The following is a 22,986-nucleotide window of genomic DNA, read 5'->3' as shown; positions in this document are numbered from 1 at the left end:
TTTCTACTGACAGAATGACATGATAGACTTTAAAAACCCTCTCCTGAAAATGTAGTTCAGGCATATAACTATAGGTCAAGTGTTAAGCTCTTAGTAATTTATTGTTTGTTGGGGGTTTTTTTGCAGTAACCCAATGTCAATATTCCTTAGCTCTGAGTAATCATTTTTGAAGGGAAAATTCTGTCGCATACTGTGTTGTGTATGAATTTAATCGGGTTTTTATCATTAATCATTTGTAGTTAGAGTTTTTCTACTCTCTTCGATTCTCAAAGGAGTTGGTTTCTTTGTTTTCTACAATACATATTAAATAAATGTGTCCTACAGCAAACATGTTCTGTTATCAGAAATTAGGACAGAGGAAGCTGCTATTGAGAATAACCTTTTACCTGTGCTTTATCAACGTTGGTGATAAATTGCAATGGAGCCTAAAAGACCATATTTAGGTGAAATTGATCCAAATCGCTGCAGCGCACCGCTACTGGCTGACAGCTGCAGCGCATGATCTAAGTTTACCATATATGGGCAAAGCCAGGCAGAGCGCGAGCTGGGGCCGCTTCCGTGTTTGTGTGATTAGGCAGGGCATTGCACACAGCCGGGGGAGCGTCTCTGTCTCCACAGATTCATTCATTGGAAAGACTAACCATAAGCTTAAGGCCAACAGGAATAATGCCGTTTGAACTGAGTAAGTCTGCGTCGCCTTATGACAAATGCTGAGTTAAACAGAGCGATAACGTTTGCTTTGAAGCAAAATCTAGTGCGCCGTCTCTGCTAGTCGTCCAGGTAGTTCCCAGCTAGCTAGCTAGCCTCGCCCATTCTTGTGTGTATCTTTTTTTTTGTGACATTTAAGATTTTCCGGGTGAAAATAAAACAGCCACGACTTGTTAAAGTGAAAGCCACGTCTGACTATCGTGACTTCATGGAAATGTATTCTGGCTCTGCTTTCAGCCTGTTGTGGGTTGTTTTAGTGAAAGTTAGCGTCAGCTAGCGGAGCTTTAACGTCACAAATAGGAAATAGTTCAGCTCCCGTCGTGTTGTTGTGACATGTTCAGACAGCAGCTGTCAGACGAGACGTGGCTGCTTGAACACACACCGTTTCGCACACAAATGTCACATTTTACTGGTGCGAACCAAAAGAAACGTATCTAAAATTGTTATTGTGGCTTGCGAAAACCTACTGGGTGCACCAGCCTGTTCTCAGATGCTGACATCCGATAACTCTCTCTGCCCAGTTATTGATTTATGACGTTGCGAGCTTTTAATTTAGAGCTACAGCAACCAAAAATTGATCAGAAATTAATGCAGTTTTAATGACCAGTGGTATTTCTTGTTCTGATAGTATGATAAACCTGTTTAGGAATGCAAAAAAATAGTTTTCTTTCTCGTGTTGTGGTTGAACCCTGTGCTAACTTGAAACATGCAATTGAATCTTACTAAGACAACTCGGATTTTTGTATACCTATATGTCTAAAACGTATTCTCGTTCTAGTAGCTTTACACTTTTATGCATTTATTCCATAATTCTCCATCTTCAAGTTATTAGAGAGAAGTTGGATGTACTGTACTTTCTACAGTAAACTTAAGATGTGAGTTTTTTTTAATGAAGATAAGAGAATATAGGATTAAAATATCTTTTTCTTGTAGTGAATTATTTATAATGGAAGTAGTGTCATTAAACCTACATGGGACAGCAGTGGCTGTGCATAAGGGTTTTACTAAGATTAAAAATGACCAACAAGACATTTTAAACTGTCTTTAGCTAGTTCTCTTGGTGCTTGGCTATACTAAAACACTAGTTTCTGGATGTACTTTATTCACTTGATGAGGTAGATCCTTATCTGAAATCCAAGATTTCCAAAACGCTGTCAGCATTTCCAAATCCAGCGTTTTCCAGTTACAGACAGTTCCCAAAATATAAAATGAAGACCACAAAGGGGAAGTTCTCAACCAATCTCTTGTGAACTTGTAACATTTATTTTTATTTTTATTTTTTTTCAGAGCATGTTTTTGCCAGCCTCCCCCAGATGGAGAGGGGAGTTGCGAAAGTAATTGGTGGCGATCCCAAAGGAAACAACTTCCTCTACACCAACGGCAAGTGTGTCGTCATACGAAACATCGAGGTAATTACTTTTCTCATTAAGCCTTACTAATAAACGCTGCTGTTTTATTCACTGTTTGTGCATTGCGTGAGTCTGTTTTAAGTTGTGAAGTAAATCAGAAGTATTTTTAAGTTTGGTTTGTTTTCCCTCTACAACGTGATGCTGCAGTTGCTTGTACTCTAAAATCCTTCTCTGTTTAATCACTCTCCTTTCCCATGGTGCTCTTGCACACTGGTTTAACCAAAAATAAGTGTAATTTTTGTTTTGACTTAGTTTTGCTCAAGACTGACCCCAGTGTGTATTAAACGGAGTACAATAAAATAAAAATAACATCAGTTTCCTCTATTCATCAAACCACATTTATTGCATGTTCTTGTCATTCTGTTAGTGGGTTAGATTGACCTTTTTATTAAGAAGCATCGTCTGTCCAACTGTCAAACTATGTGATATTATGTTTGTTTTTTTATTCAAGAATCCAGCAATTGCGGACATTTACACTGAGCATGCTCATCAAGTTACTGTCGCCAAGTACGCCCCCAGTGGCTTCTACATTGCATCTGGAGGTATAGATCCCTTTTAGACACTAATATCTACAAATCTATTTTGTACTGTGAATTAGCTGTTTTTAACAAAAACTTTTTCTGGCCTCTCAGATGTATCAGGGAAGATCCGTATCTGGGACACCACCCAGAAGGAACACATGCTCAAGTACGAGTACACCCCCATTTCAGGGAAAGTCAAGGACATCGCCTGGACAGAGGACAGCAAGAGGATTGCGGTTGTAGGCGATGGACGAGAGAAGTAAGAGTCAAAAGTTTTGTACCTGTGCATTTATAATGCGATCAAACATAGTTAAAGATGTCTTCAAATGTTCATTATGCTGTTGTGTGAAATATGGAAACCATCCAGCCAAACAACCTCTCTGTCAGAAAAGCTGAGTGTGTATGTCTTCTGTTGTAGGTTTGGTGCAGTGTTCTTGTGGGACTCGGGCTCATCAGTGGGAGAGGTTTCTGGCCATGCAAAATTAATCAACAGTGTAGACATAAGACAGAAACGCCCCTACCGCCTTGCCACTGCCAGCGACGACACCTGCGGCTCTTTCTTTGAGGGACCTCCCTTCAAGTTTAAATTCACGCTAAGGGTATGTTTTTTTCTTTCAATCTTCAGTATTTGAATGAATTTTTTGTGAAGGGATATTTGTGCTTAACACAGCATTTGGGGTAATTGAGTTTTTTTTTTTTTTTTTTTTACATTAAACTCTAGAAATAGGCAAGTCTCTGAAAACTTCCTCAACCTGAATTCTCATCGGTTAACTTTGTTTTATGCTTTCAGTAACTTTAAGCTGCTGGTTATTTAGTGCTGTTTACTCATCTAAAAGCTGTCACACCCTGGTGGCTTTTAACAGTGTTGCCTTGTGTTGCTGCTTCCACATTATATAACGTCCATCCCACTCAAATGCTTGGGGTGTGTTTGGCCAAATTCATTCAGGCCTCTCATTTGTTTCAGCATTCTGTCTTCTTTTCCTAGAATAATTATTTCTTGTCTTAAATTTGCAATCTGAATAGCCTTTTTTCCCCAAATTATATACGTGTTATTTGCTTAAACTGTATTGAATTCAGATTATGCAGGTATGCTCCAGTCATGCTCCTCCCATGGTTTTCTTATCGGTCTAAGTGCCAGCCACAGGAAGCTACTTTGGATTGGGATGGTCTTCCTCATAATTTACTTTCACACTGGCCTCAGTTTCCTACTGTCATATGAAACCCAAGTTTTCACCAGCAAACGTGAACTTAAATAAGGAAGAACCGACTTCCTGCTTGCATGCATGCAATTTTACAAATGCATTGTTTTGAATATTTTGGGCCCTTTTGTTTGTCCATAGATGCTTGCCGGCAACCGTGTATGAGAATGCATAGCTGTTCCTGACTCTTTGCAAAAACACTCCAACAAACTAACTGCTGTAATGTCTGTAGCCATAAATGACAGATTAAAAGCAAGGGTCGATGTTAAATGCTGTGCTCGAGCTTCTCAGAACACTCTGCTGTGAAGTGGATGTAACTGTGAGAAATTGAGGTTCATTTATCAGAATAGATAAATGGTCAAAAAATGAAATGTGTAATGCAAGAAATGTGATCATTACAAAAAGTACTCCACTTACATATTCTAGAGAAGGAGAAACTTTCCAAAGGATGCCCACTCTTTTCTGACAGAGGGTCAAAGCTCTAATGCAGGGGTGTCCATGTCCTATTATCCTACAACTTTTAAGTGCATCCCTTCTCTGACACGAGGTAGTCAAATTGAGAAATTTTCTCATCGGCAGTCATTCAAATCTGCAGAGGACTGGTAACAAGCCATTCGTTTGACTAAGGTGTTTTGGAGATGGGAGGCATCTAAACGCTGCATGATGGAAGCTCTTGGGAACCCCTGATCTGAAGAATGATGCAGAGCAATTTTGCTGCACTGCAAAACACAAAATCGAGTATTCTTGGTCTAGTTTCTAGTGCAAATATCTTAGTAAACTTGAAATAACAGTAACTTACAAGTAACATTTTAGTGAAATATGAGCTTGTTTTAAGTAAATAATTCCTTAATATTGATGAAGAATTTGTAGATTATTTAACTTATAACAAGACATTTTTCTCATGTTATAAGTTAATCTATCTGCCAATGGATCGAATAGTTTTTCATCAATATTAAGGATTTATTTACTCAAAACAAGCCTCTATATCTTGCTGGAAAGTTACTTATAAGTTACTTTTGTCTTATTTCAAATTTAATAAGATATTTGCACTAGAAACTAGACCAAGAATATTTAAGATTTTGTGTTTTCGCAGTGTGTTAATCTATTTGGCCTTCTGAAAAATCTGTAGCTGGAACTAAAAAGCAGACCTGTCTCAATGTTTAAGGAAATGGATTTCTTTTTTTAAAAATTGTATCTCTCTGCTTCCTGACTTAATTTGAAATGACTCGCTGATGCTGGGGGGGGGGGTCTGCTTTTCTTTCAGTGAGGACTACAGAATATATTTTGTCAGCACAACTCTGTAGTGCTTATATATGGTGTGTTCACAGATCAGAAAAAGATGGGGAATTTGAAATTAACAATCTAGTTACTGCTCAAGGAAGATCAAAATAAATGTCTAATTTCAACCATCAATTTTACTAGAACATCTCTAGTCAAAACTCTCAAAATGTTAGTGGACTTTTGTAAAGGGGACTTGAGAGAAAAGATTTACATTTGTCCACATTCTGTGATTTATTCCTTACAAAGTTTAAATGTCTAAGTATTAACTATGTACATAAGGTCAAAGTAATGTAGCCCACTTTAAACAGCACAATTTTTAGAAATTTTAAAAAATATTTTCAAAATATTTTTGTGCATTCAACCTTGTTCAATTTGCTATTTAAGTAATGAGTCTTTTTTTCTTTTTCTCTTCTTCCCACTCCGGTCTCCCCTGTGACTGAAGGACCACAGCCAGTTCGTCAACTGCATTCGTTTCTCTCCAGATGGAAGTCGACTAGTCACAGCTGGAGCTGATGGCCAGGTCGGTGGCAAAATGCAGACCGTGGGCATGCAATTACATAAAGGCAAATCTGAATACTAAAACTGAGATTATCATTTCATCAAAGTACAAAACTGTTTTGTTTTTCCCGTGTAGAAAGGCTTCATGGAGTGTACTGCAGTCGGTCTAATCAAATGACTAAGCTGTAGATATTTTGCCAAACTGTAGAATCTTGCAGAGAATACATTTTAATTTACTTCAAACGTGACTGCTTTATTAAGCTTAAACCAATAATCATACCTTTTATGCAAATAATAAACTTGTGGGAATAGTTAAAGAATTGAAAGTTTAAAATTAAAGTGACAAATTCTCATGTTTCTGTATATAAAACTGAGGAAGGAAGTTTAGACATGTGAAAGGGCAGTTTTAAAGAAGTGGTCAGGCCAGTAAGCGTGTCAAGCAAAATATGTTTTCTGAAATGACTAAGGAATATTAAAAAGGCATCTGGAGAACACAATCACTCTTAATCTAAGCAGTTCTGTGGCATTTTCTTTTTAATGCGTTTCCTTAGCGTGGCAATAAACCCGAGGGATATACTGCCATCTGGTTAAATAGTCTGTGATGGCTGGCATCATGAAAAGTTAAATTCCAGAGTTTATCAATTGTGGTTCTGAATTTTTGTCTTTTAAAGTAACCCCAGTTTTTCTTTGTGTTCTGATTCACATAACTTATCACATTTTTGCTGCCCTGAAGGAGACAAAGCTACGTTAGTTCCCAGCCATGTGGCCACTATCTAGCTTCAGGCTTTGCTTCTTGCTTGCAGTAGTAAATGGTTTAGGTGTTAATACAGTAAATTATCGTGATATAAATATTAAGCTCAACTTTCTTTGTTCTAAACTATTATAACTGAGTTCTTCATAGAATAACTTGTACAAAATTCAAACTTGATTTAAAAAATAAAAGGATGCTTTGACTTCTTGCTTACCTGCAGATATTCGTCTACGATGGAACAACTGGTGAACGGGTCGGCTCACTGGGTGGAGAGAAGGCTCACAAAGGAGGAATCTATGCTGTAAGTACTTGAAATTTTGAACCAAACTACTGTAGCAACACAAAATGAGAAATATGATGTTTATATTTTAAGCCTGTCACCTGACTTGCATTAATTTGTTTAGATGTGTAAGCTTTTTGTCAAAGCTGGTGTTCCAGGCCTGCCGTTCTGTACTCCTTTGAAACATGAATGTCTCATTTCCTAGTCAAATTATGGACATGTTTCCTTAAACTGCCCCTCTTCCTCTTCAAAGTCAATGTTTGTTATTCCCTCTGCCCCAACGACTAGGAAATGTGCTTTCCTAGTGACGGATCACAAGAACACTTTTAACATTTTCAATAAAAATAGTCTTTTCTTAACCTTTGCTTCATGTCGTGCAGCTCAGCTGGAGCCCTGACAGCTCCCAGCTGATCTCTGCCTCAGGGGATAAAACCGTGAAGCTCTGGGACGTTGGCGCAGGCACGGCCGTCACCACCTTCAATATGGGCTCCGATGTGAGCGACCAGCAGCTGGGCTGCTTGTGGCAGAAGGACCACCTCCTCAGCATCTCTCTGTCAGGATACATCAACTACCTGGACAAGAACAACCCTGACCGGCCCATTCGCACCATCAAGGTCAGACTATAGAGTTTATGAATGTTGTCTAGATAGTGAGGTTCTCATTTCTTTTTTTACAGTGCCAATTCAGTAACTGGTAGCAAAGAGGCTAAGATTTTTCTTTTTTAATAAGTAGGGACTCCATATTGCCATTAGTTGTTGATTTTAATAGATATCTTGATCTAAGTTGTGTAATTGTTGTACAGAGTGGTTAAAACTAATTTAAGAATTTAGCTGCCTGATCCAGTCTGAAATGTTTTCCATAAACTCTGGAATGACCTTCCAGGGTAAATTTGTGCCAAGTTAATTTAGTGTATGCTCTAAAGTATATCTCTGTTTGCAGGGTCACACAAAGTCCATCCAGTGTCTGACGGTTCATAAAGGCGATGGTCGATCATACATCTACTCTGGGAGTCATGATGGACACATCAATATCCTTACATAGTCTGTTATTGTGAAGGTGACTCTGGTAAACAACATTTGGGTTTCTGCAGGGCGTAAGAGATTTTACTATAATCTTGGCGTATGATTTTGAAATGCAGTTGGTTTATTGCTACGTATTCTAAGTATTTACAATTGTAGTTTTTAAGAAATGTGCTGGCAGCAGTCATATCTTGTAGTTTTTGACTGAGGTTTGATTCATCTGAACATCCAGCTTTCCACATGAACTTGTAAATGAATTCTTCAATCTGAAACTTTAAGATGGAAATCATACTTTTCTTTAAATAAGTTCTAATTCACTGGACCGAACAAGTTTGTGAATCATTGGTGATAAGTTGTTTGAAGAGGTTTCTTAAAACATTAAACTGTACTTTAAGAGCTGCTGTTAATTCTTAGTTTTTATTTCAAGTTCCAAAGCCATATGATTTGAAAAGTTTTTTTTTGAAAATCATGTACAACTGGATTATGTGTTGATCATGAAGATGTAATTTGGTGGCTCAGCAGTGGAAAGTTTTCGGTCTGGACATCAGTTCTGAGCATCTTCTAAAATGGAAGTTTACATATTCAGTCAAGAATAGTCATGAATTGCTTCATGGTAATTTTACATGCTGCTTCCTTCATATGATCTCATAGCTGTGCTGTTGCATGTTGGCTCAGGCTGGTTCGTTTTTCTAATTAGGAAGTCTGCTTTCAATACTGCAGTTACTTTCCACCTTGCCTTCTCATTTCATCTTTCAGCTCTTACACTTGGTTGAAGACTTGCCTTGCTAATTATATGCTGAGTTTAGCGTGCTGTAAATGTAATTTTAAAACTAATCTGGTTTAACTAATCTGCCCATAAACGTCCTGTTTGAGTTGTTTGATTGCTTTTAGGAGACTTTAGTAGCTCACTATGGTGGATTTGATAAAAATAATCAACTGGTAATTATTTAAATATGGCAGACATTGTAGCCAGTTTTGGTCAAAGTAAGTTAATTGTTTTCAAAGGATTATGCTAAATTTAAAGCTGTTTCTTTCCTTCACAATGCAAGAAGTAAAATCTGAGAATCTCTCTTTTCAAAGCATTTTCACACTCTGATGAATTTGGTACTTTCAGTGATGATGGCTTCAGCAACTACATCTTATTCCTTGAATTGCTCCCTTGTTGGTAATGTGGACTATGGATCAAGTCACTTGCAAGCAGATCTTTTCTGTTTGTCAAAACAGGAACCAGAGATTTGGTTAAAGTGTGCTGCAGGATGCACATCGACTTTCATTTAAAAGGGTCAAAAATATTAGTGTGATTTCTTTAACTCCTGCTTCACATTACTGGGATGCAGAAACTGGTGAGAATGACAGTTTCTCAGGGAAAGGCCACAGTAACCTGGTGAGCAAGATGCAGGTGGATGAAGCCAATGACCTGGTGACGTGCAGCATGGATGATACGCTCCGCTACACAAGCCTCAGCAAGAAAGAGTACAGGTATGGACTGTTTTTCTGTAAGAGATTCTAAAATTTAGTTGTGTGTTTCTTTTGGGGGCTTTTTTGTTTGTTTTTTGAAGGTCCCCTGCAGTTTTTAGCATCTTCCTTAACTGTGTTGGATATACAGACAGTAACATGCATTTAAGGGAAACGCATCTTGTTTGGATCGTGTTCGTACGCCAATGTTGGGTGTAGCTGTCGGAGCCGGTTTCCCTCTGTAACAACTCCGTCTGCTGGCTTTGCAGTGCCTCTGATGTGGTGAAGATGGACTCCCAGCCTAAAAGTGTCTCCGTATCAGGAGGGTTCACTCTGGCTGTGTGCATCGGTCAGGTAATGGCCTCTGCTTTTGGTTGTGGTTACCTCCAAACTCATTGTTTCAGTTACCTTTAGGAGTAGGGTGATTACATTTTACTTTTTCTTCTTAGCTGGTCTTGCTGAAGGACAAGAAGAAAGTCTTCACATTGGACAATCTTGGCTATGAAGCAGAGGTTGGGGTCATCCATCCTGGTGGCACCACTGCTGCTGTTGGTGGAAATGTGAGTGGAAATCTTCTTAGAAGAGACGCTTTGCTGCTTTTGAGAATGCTTTCAGACTTGTGTAGTTTTAATCACTGTACCATTTTATCAGATCTTGTCAATACTTTTTAAAATGTTTCCTATCTTTAGGATGGAAAAGTCCACCTCTACTCAATTCAAGGCAACACTCTGAAGGACGAGGGTAAAACTCTTGAGAATAAAGGGTCCATAACCGACATGGCCTACTCCAGTGATGGAGCCTACTTGGCTGTCATCGACGATAAGAAGGTCGCTACGGCCTACTCTGTGGCAGACGGCTACTCGGTAAAACTAGTTTTGTCCTGCAAAGCTGAGTTGGTCTTTCGGTATTGGATGTTAATTTTAATACTTTTTTTTTTTTTTTCTCCCTCCAGGTAAAAAATGAGTTTTATGGGCATCATGCCAAACCAGTGAGTCTGGCCTGGTCACCTGACAATGAGCACTTTGCAACCGGTGGGATGGACATGATGGTTTACATCTGGACAGTTGGTGATGCAGACACAAGGATCAAACTTCCCGGTTAGTGATAAACCCGCAAACCTAAGCATGCCAGTCTCATGCATGCGATATTTTTTTAAATACTGTTTTCACGTTTGTTTCGGGTTTTTTTGTTGTTTTTTTTTGGCTAACTTTAAGCTGCACAGTTAATTTAGTTTGGAGGCTTTTCTAGTTATTTGCACACCTATGAACATTTGCTGTTTCGCTTTGCAGTAAAGGACTAAACAAGTAGATCCCTAATTGGAACCACTGTTGCGTATTTTACTGCAAAACAAATACGAATTCAAATGATTACTCTGCTCAGATTTCTTGCTGCACTTTTTACAAGCTGTGTTTCAATGATTTAGTTGTGCCACATTATTTGCCTAGTCTTAATCTAGGCTTACATCGCAAATTTGTATTCAGATGTTCTGCAAGTACAAAGCTGATCTTTATGGTCAGACAACGGATCTTATTGCTTGCAACAACTTTGTCAAAGGTGAATTAATTAGCATCAAAAATTGAGTTTGCATGACAAATGATAGCATAGTGTCATATTACCTTGATGTTTTGCGGCTCCAGCCTGTGAATAGCACAAGGAGTGCTTGGCAAGCAAAATAACCTGCAGAGTAAATTCTGCAAGCTCACGCGTATCTATAAAGCTGCATATAGTCACTGAAGGAACTTTGTTGTAGTTTTTTTTCCCCCCAATTAAAACCTGTTTGATTCAGAATTCCTTGAACTAAGACTTTAAAAGAATTATTTTTATATATAACATCAGATGGAGATGAAATCTAATTTATTGGAGACATGGAAGAATTTGGAAAAATAAACAATAATGTTTGTTCTTTTTTTGTTTATACAATTATTGCGTCTGACCTGCAGCATTAAACCCGACCCAGGACAAATATTCACCTGGGTGTAAAATGATCTTCTCCTAAAGGTGGAAGAAAGCTTGCATTTTTCCCCCAGGTTCTAAAAGGGAACTCTTCTTTGACTTTTAGTCAGATTAATTTAATCATGTTTTTTAAAGTCTTTATTATGGAGCTATAACGCCACAAAATTTAGTATTTTCTGTAGAACTCACAGGATCAAGATGCTGCTATTACCTACACCAGTGTAGGTAATAGCAACTCATCACTGATCAGACTGAATAAAAAAAAAGATTTACTAAACATGTTTCTTTTGTTACACTGGCCTTTTTTGTAATGAGTTTTTTTTGCACCGATATCTGCAGATGCTCACCGTTTGCACCATGTCAGCAGCCTGGCCTGGATCGACGCTCACACTCTAGTCACCACCTCCCATGATGCCACTGTCAAGCAGTGGACAATTAAATACTGAGCTGCAAGCAAAAAATTCACATCTCCAGGGACAAGGACTACTGTAGAAATCAAGCTTTTCTTTTTTTTTTTTCTTTTTTCCGTTAATGTACTGTTAAGCATCAAAACTTTGGTCTATGCTGTCTGTAACATCTGAATTGTAAATGGTTATGCTAGTGATGGCGTCCAGAAAACAGTTTTAACACAATTAACGCAAGTCTACACGCAGGTGAAATGTTGAATTATGAAATGTAACCATGAGTGCTTTTACAGCTCTTCATGGACGCAAACATGTTTGTAATCATTCCATAGTTTACTAAAATCCTTTTCTGTGCATCGGGCCCTTTAAGGAGGAATAATTAGCTTTTTACCAGAGCAGAACATGTTTCAATGAAATAAAACCTTTTGGTTACATTCCTGAAATGAATTGGTCTCTGCAGCAGATGTGCATATTTTTTTTAAACAATATTTTACAGTTTTGTTTTTTTTTTTGTCAACATTCAGACTTTGACTCTGATCTTTGGGATCGGAAGCATTAAGGAAATGAGAGAACAAAGAATACAATCAGAATGCTGTCTTTTCTGTTAGGTCTTGTTAGTGTGTAGCTTGTCTCATTTATTTTTTTTAATGTCTATGAATCGGTGTCTAAAGAGGAACTTGGTTAATTATAATAAAAGGTAACTTTTTATGCATTCATCTTCTCACGCATTACTCTTAACACTTTAAGGCAGACAACATACACATGTACTTCCTGCCATAGCATTTTGCTAACTGCAGATAATCCCTTTTGTTTTAAAGCTATGAGCTATTGGTGAAAACTTTAGTTCAAAAAGCATGTCTTTGATCCTCTGTGAGGTGGCTCCGGATGTACTGAAGGCTGAAGTTCGTGCCTTTTAAATGAGATTTGGTTTTGAATCCTCTCAAAACACATTTTCTAGTGTTTTTCTTCCGTTCAACTTTCCAATATGACCCTCTGCCCCCAACATCTTTATTTGTAAACCCAGATTTGTGCAGATGTTTTAGGAATGCTAACTTAGTGATGGGGAGGGGAAGAATTTCAATTGTAGCTTCCATGTTTTGTTATACGAGTAACAATGCCTGAATATTTTATTGTTAAATTGCTTTCACGCCAGGTTTACTTTTGCTAGAAGACAGTGTTCTTTATTTTCTTTTGGGTGGGGTTGTTTTATTCAACAGCAGACTGAACATTAGATATCGTATCAATGACATCCTTTATCTTTGTTTACCCGAGGTGCCTGATAAAACTATATAGATGAAGGGCTTTAATGGCTCAGTCGATTTGAAAAGCCTCATAAACTTGTATTGGCACAATCCCTATCCGATCGAGAGGAAACAAATGATTATCTCACATTTACGGCACCTATCATTGACATTTAACCCAGTAACTCTGTATTTACGCCGCTCTCATTAAAAACGCCAGCAGGAGCTCTCATTCTAAACGCAGTAGTAAGCACAGTGAAAGGTGCATGGTAGACACCTTTTATCATTGCAGCATAAATTTCCACCCCAGTCTAAATTTTACAATGCTCTGTGATAAGATGTTCGTGGATTCGAAACTCTTTCAACACGATTGCTGCTCTCTGCTGTAAACTGGATACATCATGTTCATTTAGTCTAGAGTTTTATTATATTCATGCACAATGCAGGATCAAAGTAATTTTAGACTCTGATCTATGATCAGTAATTGTGGAAGGAAATGCATTTAAAGAATGATTCATTAGTTTGGGATTTTTCTTTTATAGAATTGAGGATTTTTAAAACAAGAGGATGATGTGAAAGTCTTAGTATCTCGACAGATTTCTGCTGTCAAAACTATCAACAAATGCAGCTGCAAGCTTTAGAAATACTCAAAACAACTTTACCTTCGTCACAGGATTCAGCCTAGAGCTGCTGCAATAAATATTAAAATGCAGGCAAGAATAAGCAAGAACAGTCAAGATTTCCAAAGTTTTACATTCAAACTTATTTCAGTTCAACCAGGAAATTTGTCACTGAAGGCAAACGAGACACACATCTACTATAATATTAAAATAAAATTGTAATATTGATCAATTTTCTTTCTTTACATTTTTTTAAACTATAGGATTGTCATTTTAAGCTCCCTCCACACAGATTCTATTCAGGACTCTGGCAAAAACAGCGTTTGACTGAAGTGGTGATGCTCTGATCAACAGGCACAGACTAATATTTAATGCACAACATGCCTCACGGAAGTATGCTGGAATTTTTTTTTTTATTGTGCAGTTTGAAAAACAAGTTTCTACTAGAAAAAAATGAGAATAAATAGGAACAATTTGTTTTTACCTGTTTATCTTTGCAGGGTTGCAGGTTGGTGCCTGACTGGAGGTGCAGCCTGGACACAGACAGTACAACCTCACACGCAAACACACACCTAAGGGTATTAATTTTTTTTATTTATAGAGACCAATTAACCTAGCAGCAGTCATGTTTTCGGACTGTAAGCTGCGAGACAACAGTGAACTGGTGATAAATAATCAGAAATCAGTACAGAAAAAAAACAACCTGTTAAAATATTCCAAAAATGCTAAATTATGATCCTGACAAATTGTGTTATCTCTTACTTAGCGCTGGTCAGTAACAGATTCATGTTCCTTAACGAAACAAACCTTTCGATACCAGCGCAGTGTTTCTTTGTTGCTCAAGGTGGAAAGTAGCTTCAAGTTTGCCAAAAGGGTTGTATTATTTATCTTAATAATATTGTTGCTCAGTTTGCTGCCAGAGGAGACCCAGTAAAACAATCCGAGAAGCGCAGCGCGTGAGCATCTCTTTTGGGTCAAACCCGGATGTTCCCACAGTTCTCTGAAACCCGGATGTTCCCACAGTTCTCTGAAACCCGGATGTTCCCACAGTTCTCTGAAACCCGAATGTTCCCACAGTTCTCTGAAACCCGGATGTTCCCACAGTTCTCTGAAACCCGAATGTTCCCACAGTTCTCTGAAACCCGGATGTTCCCACAGTTCTCTGAAACCCGGATGTTCCCACAGTTCTCTGAAACCCGGATGTTCCCACAGTTCTCTGAAACCCGGATGTTCCCACAGTTCTCTGAAATAAAAGAGTTGACTCCAACCAGGAGATGCACATCCTGGGATTCCTCCTGCATCCTGCAAACATATAAAATGCAAGTAGAAAATGTGCATCTGTGCTGCTGGAGTGCAGGAGTTTGCTCTAACTGTATTCTGCGACTGGATTAGAAGTAAAATTTTTACTTGTAAAATTTTACAGGTAAAAATGTATCATTTTAAGAAGGGGTTGAATTAAACAGTTATGCTAACATCGCAACTATTAATCAGGAATTGGACAACGGTCTGTGCTTAATGGGGTTTTTAAGCCCTCAGTTATGTTTCATATGCTAGTAGCAGTAGCCTGCATAGTGCTAACAGGGGAAATGATTGACTTAAATGTTACATAGGTGGGCTCCCTCAGCTGCACTCTGGTTACACCGTGTCTCCGATCACATTTGCTTCAAATCCAGAGTCAGTAAATTAAGTTAGCCAGCTAGTTGTCATGTGATAAATGCTGCCTTCTTAATTAGATGCCTACAGTGGTTTTTGTTTGGGGTTTCTACGAGACAGGGAGAGTCCAGGCGGCGGAAGGTAAGCTTCCTTTTTCTTGTTTTATACCTTTCTTTTTTTTTCATATTGTCTTTTATTCAAATCTAGTTTTGTTCCACGGTCAACGAGTCTGTTGTCAAATGCCTTCGTTGGAGCTTCGGAGTTTGTCCTACAATTCACTAAAACTTTAAACTCTCCTGCAATGCAGCACTCATATAAATGTAGCTTGAGTTATTGTGTATAGTAGTCTGGATTTGTATTTAAAGGAAAAACTACAGCTCTAATCTAAAGTTTGGATAAATTCAACATGGACATAAATATCACATTCATTTGAGTCTTCCTTTTAAATACATTTTCAATTTGTTGGCAAACTCTTTAGTCAAAAATTACTCCAGGACTGTGTTGGTGGCTTAATGTGTGGTATCTTTAGGACTTGCTTTGGGACCAGATCCAGACATTAGAGTGGTGATATTTATTAATATTTGAGTTTGTATGTGTAATTCTGGACCTCTGTAGGTTTAAGAGAACCCATGTTAAATGAAATCTTGTTAGCCCAACCACTGAAGTTCCCTGTTAAATCATTCATCAGAAACAAAAACAACAGCTCCAGTAATGTAGCACAAACCCAATGTAAAAACTGCATTAAAGTTCATGCTGACTGCATGTAAACTAGCTAGAATGTGAAATAGCAGGTTTTAGCTAAACAAAAATCATCAGATTAATATAAAACATTAAAATCATGTAAAGTGTACAGAAAATTGGTCACTTTGCACTTATGTTTCAAGCACATGGATTTTCTTTCTGGTAGCATCATGATGACGTTACTGGGTTAGGGGGAATGCTAAGGTCAGTACTCCTGACTTTTGATTTCCACTTCATGTTAAACAAACTTTAGCCAAATGACTCATGTTACACACTCTCAGGTTGTTTCAGCATTTTACTTATGGCTGGTATTCTTCTTGAAATGTAGGCTAGTCTTACATTATGGACATAGTTTTTCGTCAAACAATTAAAACTTAATGCTGCTCACGTATCATGAGCTTTTAACTGCTCTGCTTTGTAGCAGAGGGTTTCTGGTCAGGGCTGAAGTTCAAAGTCTCACTTGTTATGTAATATAATTTCATCAGGGATGTGAACGAGTGTGTCTAAATACAATTTGGCACACAAGAGGATTCCAGGAGTAGCGAGGGATTCCTAAATGTAGATTTTAAGGAATGTTTTTATTCATTTCCTCTGCAACAAGTATAAGAAATGATTTGGGTGTTACAAACTGAGGCAATAACTGCTGACAAATACAGAGGCATTTCAATAAAAAAAAAGTTAAATTAAGATTGAGTCACTTACAGCTAATGAGGACTCCACACTCTCCTTTTTTGAAGGTTACAGTATTACAAACACTAATAAAAAATAATTTTACTGTAGAAATGCTTTGCTTTGATCTACTGCAGGGGTCTGCAACCTGCGACTCTGGAGCCGGATGCCTCTCTTTTACATTCTACAATGGTTCTTAATGGCAAAAGTTGAAAAGAATCAGTTAATATTTTTAACCATTTTCAATTATTTCCTGCAACATTTGCACTAAATTTCCACAAAGAATAAAAATACCAGTAATAAGTTTTTAGATCTGTTTTGTTTGTCGTTAAGTTGGAATATATTCTTTTTTAGGATGTGTACTGGGCCGGATTTTAGCAGGGGCTTACCGGGGCTGCACCCCGGGGCCCCGGCATTTCGGGGGCCCCGAAGGATGTTTTATATTTTTGTGAATGGATAGTGTCAGAATTTAATCAATGACTACGATGATTTTGACAGCACCGATGAAAAATGTTCCAATTTGTTCTGGCAAACGTCCATCTTGAATGCTTGCTTGTTATTGGTCCACTTTTGACGCATCTTACGCATTGGGGAGGAGGAGCGTCAAGGGAATATTATTTTACAATGGCGGACAACAGAAAATATGACAGCGGAGCGCAGAAAAGAAGGAAGAGAAAAGAAAAAGAGCATCGCGCCAAAGAGGCGACAAACAAAATGCCTAAACTGACAGGCTTTTTTAAACCTGTTAGCGGAGATGGAGCAGAAACATCATTATTCCCCGCTCCTCGAACCCTTAGCTATGCTAACACCGGCACTAAGATCCAGCCAGAACCTTTAACCGTGACTGAGTCGGTGGCTGGACTGGCGTCTGTGGAGTCAGAGTCGGTGGAAGCGGGATCTTCTTCCGCAGATGGAAAGACGACTGTGGATCCGTCCAGTACCGATCCGGCGCATTGGGGGGAAATTGACGAGTCCGTGCGAGCTTACTGGGCTGAGCGAGGACTGGAGAGCTGTCAAAATATGAATGTTGGCTTTCAAGCATCAGAACCGGGTGTACAAGCATCAAAAGCGTCACTTCTCCAAATCTCACTTTAAACGCAAGATTTTATATGGTGAGTACATCGAAAGACCGTGGCTGCTCTACTCTCCATCCACCGGAGCTGCATTTTGTTTTGCATGCCGCATTTTCAGCAATGCTAATGCTCAGTCAAACTTTGAAACTGGTTTCAGTGACTGGAAGCACGCAACTGAACGCATGAGAGAGCACGAAAACAGCGAACATCATAGAAAAGCAATGCTGACATATGTTTCACTTGCAGCAGCCAGCGGGAGGATAGACACAGAACTGCAGAAACAATTTGAATCTGAGTGTTCATATTGGACTGAAGTGTTGAGAAGAGTTGTGTCTGTTAAGTTTTTAGCACAGAGGGGACTGGCTCTGAGAGGAGCCAGTGACAAATTTGGAAGAACTGATAATGGGAATTATCTGGGAATACTGGAGTTAATCAGCGAGTTTGATCCTTTTCTGAAGTCTCACATAGAGAAATATGGAAATGCAGGTTCAGGGAAACCCTCATATCTTTCTTCCCAAACATGTGAGGAATTTATTCAGCTGATGGGTGATCGTGTTCTATCAGAAATAGTGAGTGAAGTAAAAATGGCAAAATACTTCTCAATCTCTGTTGACTCCACGCCAGATGTGGCACATGTTGATCAGTTAATATTTGTGTTAAGATATGTGTCACCTGAAGGACACTCGCAGGAATGCTTTCTGAAGTTTCTACCAATTGAAAGTCATACTGGGGAAGCTTTATGTGCGTCTGTACTCAAGGTTTTGGAAGAGATGGGGATTGACATTGCAAACTGCAGGGGCCAATGCTATGATAATGCTGCCAACATGTCAGGAGTATATAAAGGACTACAAGCACGTATGAAAGAACTCAACCCACTAGTTGAATGGGTTCCATGTGCTGCACATACCCTAAATTTGGTTGGAGTTAATAGTGTTAACTGCTGTTTTGAGACAGCTGATATTTTGTGATGCAAGCATCATATTCTAGTTTCAACCCCAACATGTGGTTTAGTCTTTCTAGAAAAGAGTTCAGAGTTGTTTGTAGTTTGTGACAACTGGCTTATTAAAGTTGTAAGTTGTCAAAACTTACTGTTCGGTCATTTTCTGCTCATCCTCTAAAACAAAACAAACACATACTATATATATATATATATATATATATATATATATATTTTGACTCTAGCCCAGGGGCCCCCATCCTGACTCCAGCCCAGGGGCCCCCATCCTCCTAAATCTGGCCCTGGATGTGTAAGTTACAGATTCCTGGCCTACACATTTATGTCGAAGACTTTTGACTTGACAGGTGTTCAGAAGACAGTCACTGACGCCATCAACAAACAGAATAAGCCTCAAATTGCAATTCCCTAACAATACCGCTAGTTACAATTGTTGTTTTCGAGTATTATTTATAAAAAAAAATTGAGTGGAAGGACAAAGGTGCAAGGAAATGATATTGGCCTCATTCTTTAGATCAGGGGTGTCAAACTTTTTTCATTTTGGACCAAATCAAGATCACGAATGTTCTTAAAGGGCCAGCTGTGTCAGAATGTATTGATAAAACCCATTGTTAAAATATAAATAAATCCTTAAAATTGAATAATATTCAGCCCCTAAAGAATTTTGTGATTGTTTTTGTGAAATTTTTTTTTGCAATAAAAATCAAAGCGTTTGTGGTACTAATTTAGAAATATTTGTGCTTTTTATTACTTACCGTATCATTATGGATTATAATTTGACATCAAGTAAATCTTAAGGAGCTGTTTAGTAGAAGTAAGAAAAGTAAAAAGTCACTTAGATCCAAAAATCTGCAATAAACTCACAATTATGTATTAGTTCACAAAAGATTCATTGGTTTTGTGTGAATTTCCATGATAATTCGAATGGAACGGGAAGCAGTAAATAGATAAAAACTGCTTTGATTTGATTGATAAAATGATATTTAACACTCCCTTTATCTTGACAGTTCTATTTATGTGTCACATTAGAGTCTAGAAGGCCACATAAAAGTGTCTTATCTGGGTTGAGGACACAATGAACTGGAGTCTTGCTCAATTGTCCAAAGTCTTCTTTTCTGATGAAAGCACATTTTGAATTTCATTTGGAAATCAAAGTTACAGAGTGTGGATGGATCAAAGAGGCACAGAAATGAAGTTGAAGTCAAGGTCCAGTGGGAAGTTTTCACAGCCATTGGTGATTTGAGGAACCATTGCTTCTGCTGGTCTTTGTTTGCTTGTTTGTTTGTGTAGAATGAAATCCAAAGTCAACGCTGAAAACTTTAGGGCTCTTCACGGTTTCCTCTGCTAAAAAGCTTTAGGGGATTCCGATTTTAATTCTGCAGCTAGACTTTTTCATCTGCACACACTAACAAAAGTACCTGCTTTAATTGCTGTGGTACCACTGGGCTTGATTGATCAGCCAACTGGCCCTATAAAGAATCTGTGGAGTATTGTGAAGAGAAAGATGGGATCTGCCCAACTCAATGCAAACAAGCTGAAGGCTACCATCATAGCAACCTTGTTTTTTAAGACCTCAGCGGAGCAAGAAACCAATGCTACTACACACTGATGCAGTAAAACCCAACCAAGTATTCAGCACTTTTTATGAACCTAACTTCCATTAGAGCAGCATTTCTGTATTAAAAATCCCTTTTTATTGAAATGAATGCTTAAAATCTCTCACTCTCTGCATACAAAGTCTATGTAATATGTTAATTTTATTCTTGGAATTGAATTAAAGAAAGAAATGGCCTTGTGCCAGCATAGTTAGTCACTGAGATCAACTTGTAAATTGTGGACAGGCCAGCTTCCACTGTTCAGCATTGGAGTGTTGTTGCACTTAAATCCAGTAGGGGGCAGAGTCACTCTGTTATCCGATGCGCTGGACATCTGTGGATTTTCCACACTGTGTTGCTGACAAAATCTTTAATTTTCTCTTATTTGAAGGTTAGAAACAGGCAGTGATTCATGCTGTAGTCTGGTTGGGTTTTATCTCTTATTTGAATCTTATTAAAACTTTACACGGCGGGCACTAACTCAGGATTCCATAATCCTGAGCTGCTCTGCAAGCTTCTGCATGCACAGTCACTTCCTTTGCAGCAGATGTTTCCATCAGCAGCTTGCATAAAAAAAAATTATAAAAAAATCTTACTTCCCCAAATGTTGCTGTGAAATGACCCCAGCACCCCTGTGGGTGTTCCCTAGCAGCGACGTTTCTCATATGATGTATTGTGACCTTCTCGTTTTAGGTTGCTGAAACTCCATCATGGACAAGCAGGACAGCCAGGATGACCACAAAATGAACGACTCACAGAAAACCCCTGAAAAGGTGAGCCTGATACAGGTAGAAGTTATTTTTTCCTGATAAGCGCCAAATGACCTGGAATGGTAGATGTTTTTTCCAAAGAATTATGTTCTACTGCTCGATTATTGATGGACTCCACGCATGGCACCTATAGCGCTATGTAGGTCACCGTTGCTGCTGTTATCTTTCAGGTGTGTTGCCACCTTACTCTGACATGGGCAGTGTGTGATGTTTGTACGTTTCTGCATTTGTACTGCACTTTTGATACTTTGGACCGATATTTTCGCCCCAATTTGGCTCTTTATAAGTTGAACAGTGTTTGCCCCACAATCATAAAAATGATAATTTTTATGACGACTTGTATTAATATTCAAAATGAGATTATATTGTTGTTATGGCAAAATGCACTTCTGCTTCAGGCAAATTAAATCACACATCCAGGACACTTGTTTATTATTCTCTTTATGACCATCTGTGTTTGTTCATTAATACTGTTGCTATTCATAAGGGCTCTCTTCATCTTAGCCTCCAAAACTTGTGACATCTATAAGTATTAAAGCTTTGATCTAGGAGCACATCCTGTGCTTTTTTTTATTAACAACTTCAACCCAGTCGCTCATTAATTCCTCCAAGGACGTTGCTGAGTGGAGCTGTTAAGCTGCATTGGATCTGGAAAGTCTACACACCCCATTAAAATGTCAGGTTTTTGTAGCTTAAAAAGATGAGACCAAGATAAATAATTTCAGAAGTTTGATGTGTTATTTGTCTTGTGCAATCTATCTGAAGAAAATGGACACATTTGAGAGAAAAACATGAGAAATAGAAATATTTCATGAAACCTGATTGGAGGAATGTGAGCACCCTTTGTTAAGTTAACTTGGTTCACGATATTTTAATTAAAATTCAGCCTTCAAATCTTTTGGTTGCACTCTGTAAGTATCTCACAGTAAAATTTTCTGTATTCTATCCATCCATCAAGCCACCTATCACGGATTCAAGGCAACTTTATTTATTAGCTCCATTATTACAGAGGGCAATCAATCCAAGTTGCCCTAAAGGACACCAAAGGCAAAGAGAAGACATTTCTTGAAACAGAGTCAAATGTCAAACCATTAAAAGCATTGTATAAAAGTATTAAATATTAAAATAAATATTTAAACGCCCCCTTTAAATCACAATCTAACATTTAATCTCATGTTATCGAACTATTCAGTTGTCAGATTGTTTGATTGCCGTAAACAAAGGTGTTTTAAGTCTTGATTTAGAGGAACATCTCTGTACATCTCAAGTTTTAAGGGAGTTTGTTCCAGAGATGAGGTCTATCAAAACTTAATGCCACTTCACCTTGTTTAATTTCAGTCTTGAGGTTTCTAAAGGGGTAAGGAGGATACTTCATATTTAACAAACAAATCAGAAACGTGTTTCAGTTCTAGGCCACTGGCTGCTTTATAGGCCAATACATAGATTTTTCAAATCTAGTCTTTGAAAAACTGCAAAACTGCCATTTTAGTGAACTGATGTCATCCATTTACCTGACGAACTACTTGCAACTTGTTGTTGAGGGTCATGTCTGTAGTTGGCATTGTGTAATAATACATTAAAATCCAATGTAGTGACAAGTCTAACACCAAAACTCACCTATAGTAGAAAATGGCTTTTGAAAAACTGTCCACTTCAAGTGAAAAGGGTTATTTTTTTCCATTTTAAAGAGAGAGTACAAGCGAAATGGGCATCACAAATCCTGACAGCCATGGAATACATCTTAGATATCTCGTAACATCCAGACAGCCTTAAAACAAATTCAGTATGTATTAAAAAAATTATCCAGTTCCATTCAGTTCACATGAATTGTTAAGGTCAGACATTATTAATGCACAAAAACCCACTTCTTCCTCACCTAGCGAATAACAATGTACTCGAACAAAAGACCAAATTTCTCTGCATTTTTAATGCCATATGCTGCTACTGCAGTAAAATGTACATCTATTTGCAGGCTTTATTCAAATCTTAAACGAACGCCCATAAATATGGAGTGGGCTTTACTTCCATTAAATTAGGTTCATTTTGCCGAAAGACTGCTATCAGAAGCCAACCCACTGAAAAGCTACATAGTTGTCGTGAAGAAGGATAATTAAAAAAAACAAAACAACTCAAGCACAAAAAACAAGATAAATGAGTTACATCTCAAAGGTCATCTTCCTGACCTCAGGAA

General features: G+C 38.1%; 2 protein-coding genes across 6 annotated transcripts in view; both read left to right on the top strand.

Moving 5' to 3' along the window:
- Positions 1–522: 522 nt before the first annotated feature.
- Positions 523–12,190, top strand: wdr1 (WD repeat domain 1). Its single transcript, XM_028003268.1, has 15 exons — positions 523–682; positions 1,996–2,117; positions 2,569–2,659; positions 2,750–2,897; positions 3,057–3,237; positions 5,561–5,638; positions 6,588–6,668; positions 7,028–7,261; positions 7,587–7,674; positions 8,989–9,145; positions 9,391–9,475; positions 9,571–9,681; positions 9,811–9,984; positions 10,074–10,218; positions 11,414–12,190. Exons 1-15 carry the CDS (start codon positions 667–669, stop codon positions 11,518–11,520), a joined length of 1,818 nt encoding a protein of 605 aa, XP_027859069.1. The 5' UTR covers positions 523–666; the 3' UTR covers positions 11,521–12,190.
- An 8,489-nt stretch (positions 12,191–20,679) lies between these two features.
- Positions 20,680–22,986, top strand: part of slc2a9l2 (solute carrier family 2 member 9, like 2) — a 103,994-nt gene continuing 101,687 nt past the window's right edge. For 3 of the 5 annotated variants that reach the window (XM_028003876.1, XM_028003873.1, XM_028003875.1), the window contains exon 1: positions 20,680–20,798. Coding sequence is in view for 3 of the 5 variants with exons in the window: in XM_028003873.1 (XP_027859674.1) it covers positions 20,736–20,798 (63 nt within the window). In the remaining 2 variants the exon portion in view is untranslated. The remainder of the gene's footprint in view (positions 20,799–22,986) is intronic. The other 2 variants (XM_028003874.1, XM_028003877.1) reach the window with 2 other exon arrangements.

The sequence above is a fragment of the Xiphophorus couchianus genome, chromosome 20 (assembly GCF_001444195.1).
Source record: "Xiphophorus couchianus chromosome 20, X_couchianus-1.0, whole genome shotgun sequence".
Taxonomy (NCBI): Eukaryota; Metazoa; Chordata; class Actinopteri; order Cyprinodontiformes; family Poeciliidae; genus Xiphophorus; species Xiphophorus couchianus.
This window is presented reverse-complemented; position numbering and strand designations above follow the sequence as displayed.

Coding starts and splice junctions, on each gene's coding strand:
- wdr1 (XM_028003268.1), top strand. Junction 2,898..3,056: donor GTAGGCGATGGACGAGAGAA/GTAAGAGTCAAA, acceptor CTTCTGTTGTAG/GTTTGGTGCAGTGTTCTTGT. Junction 9,146..9,390: donor CTCAGCAAGAAAGAGTACAG/GTATGGACTGTT, acceptor CTGGCTTTGCAG/TGCCTCTGATGTGGTGAAGA.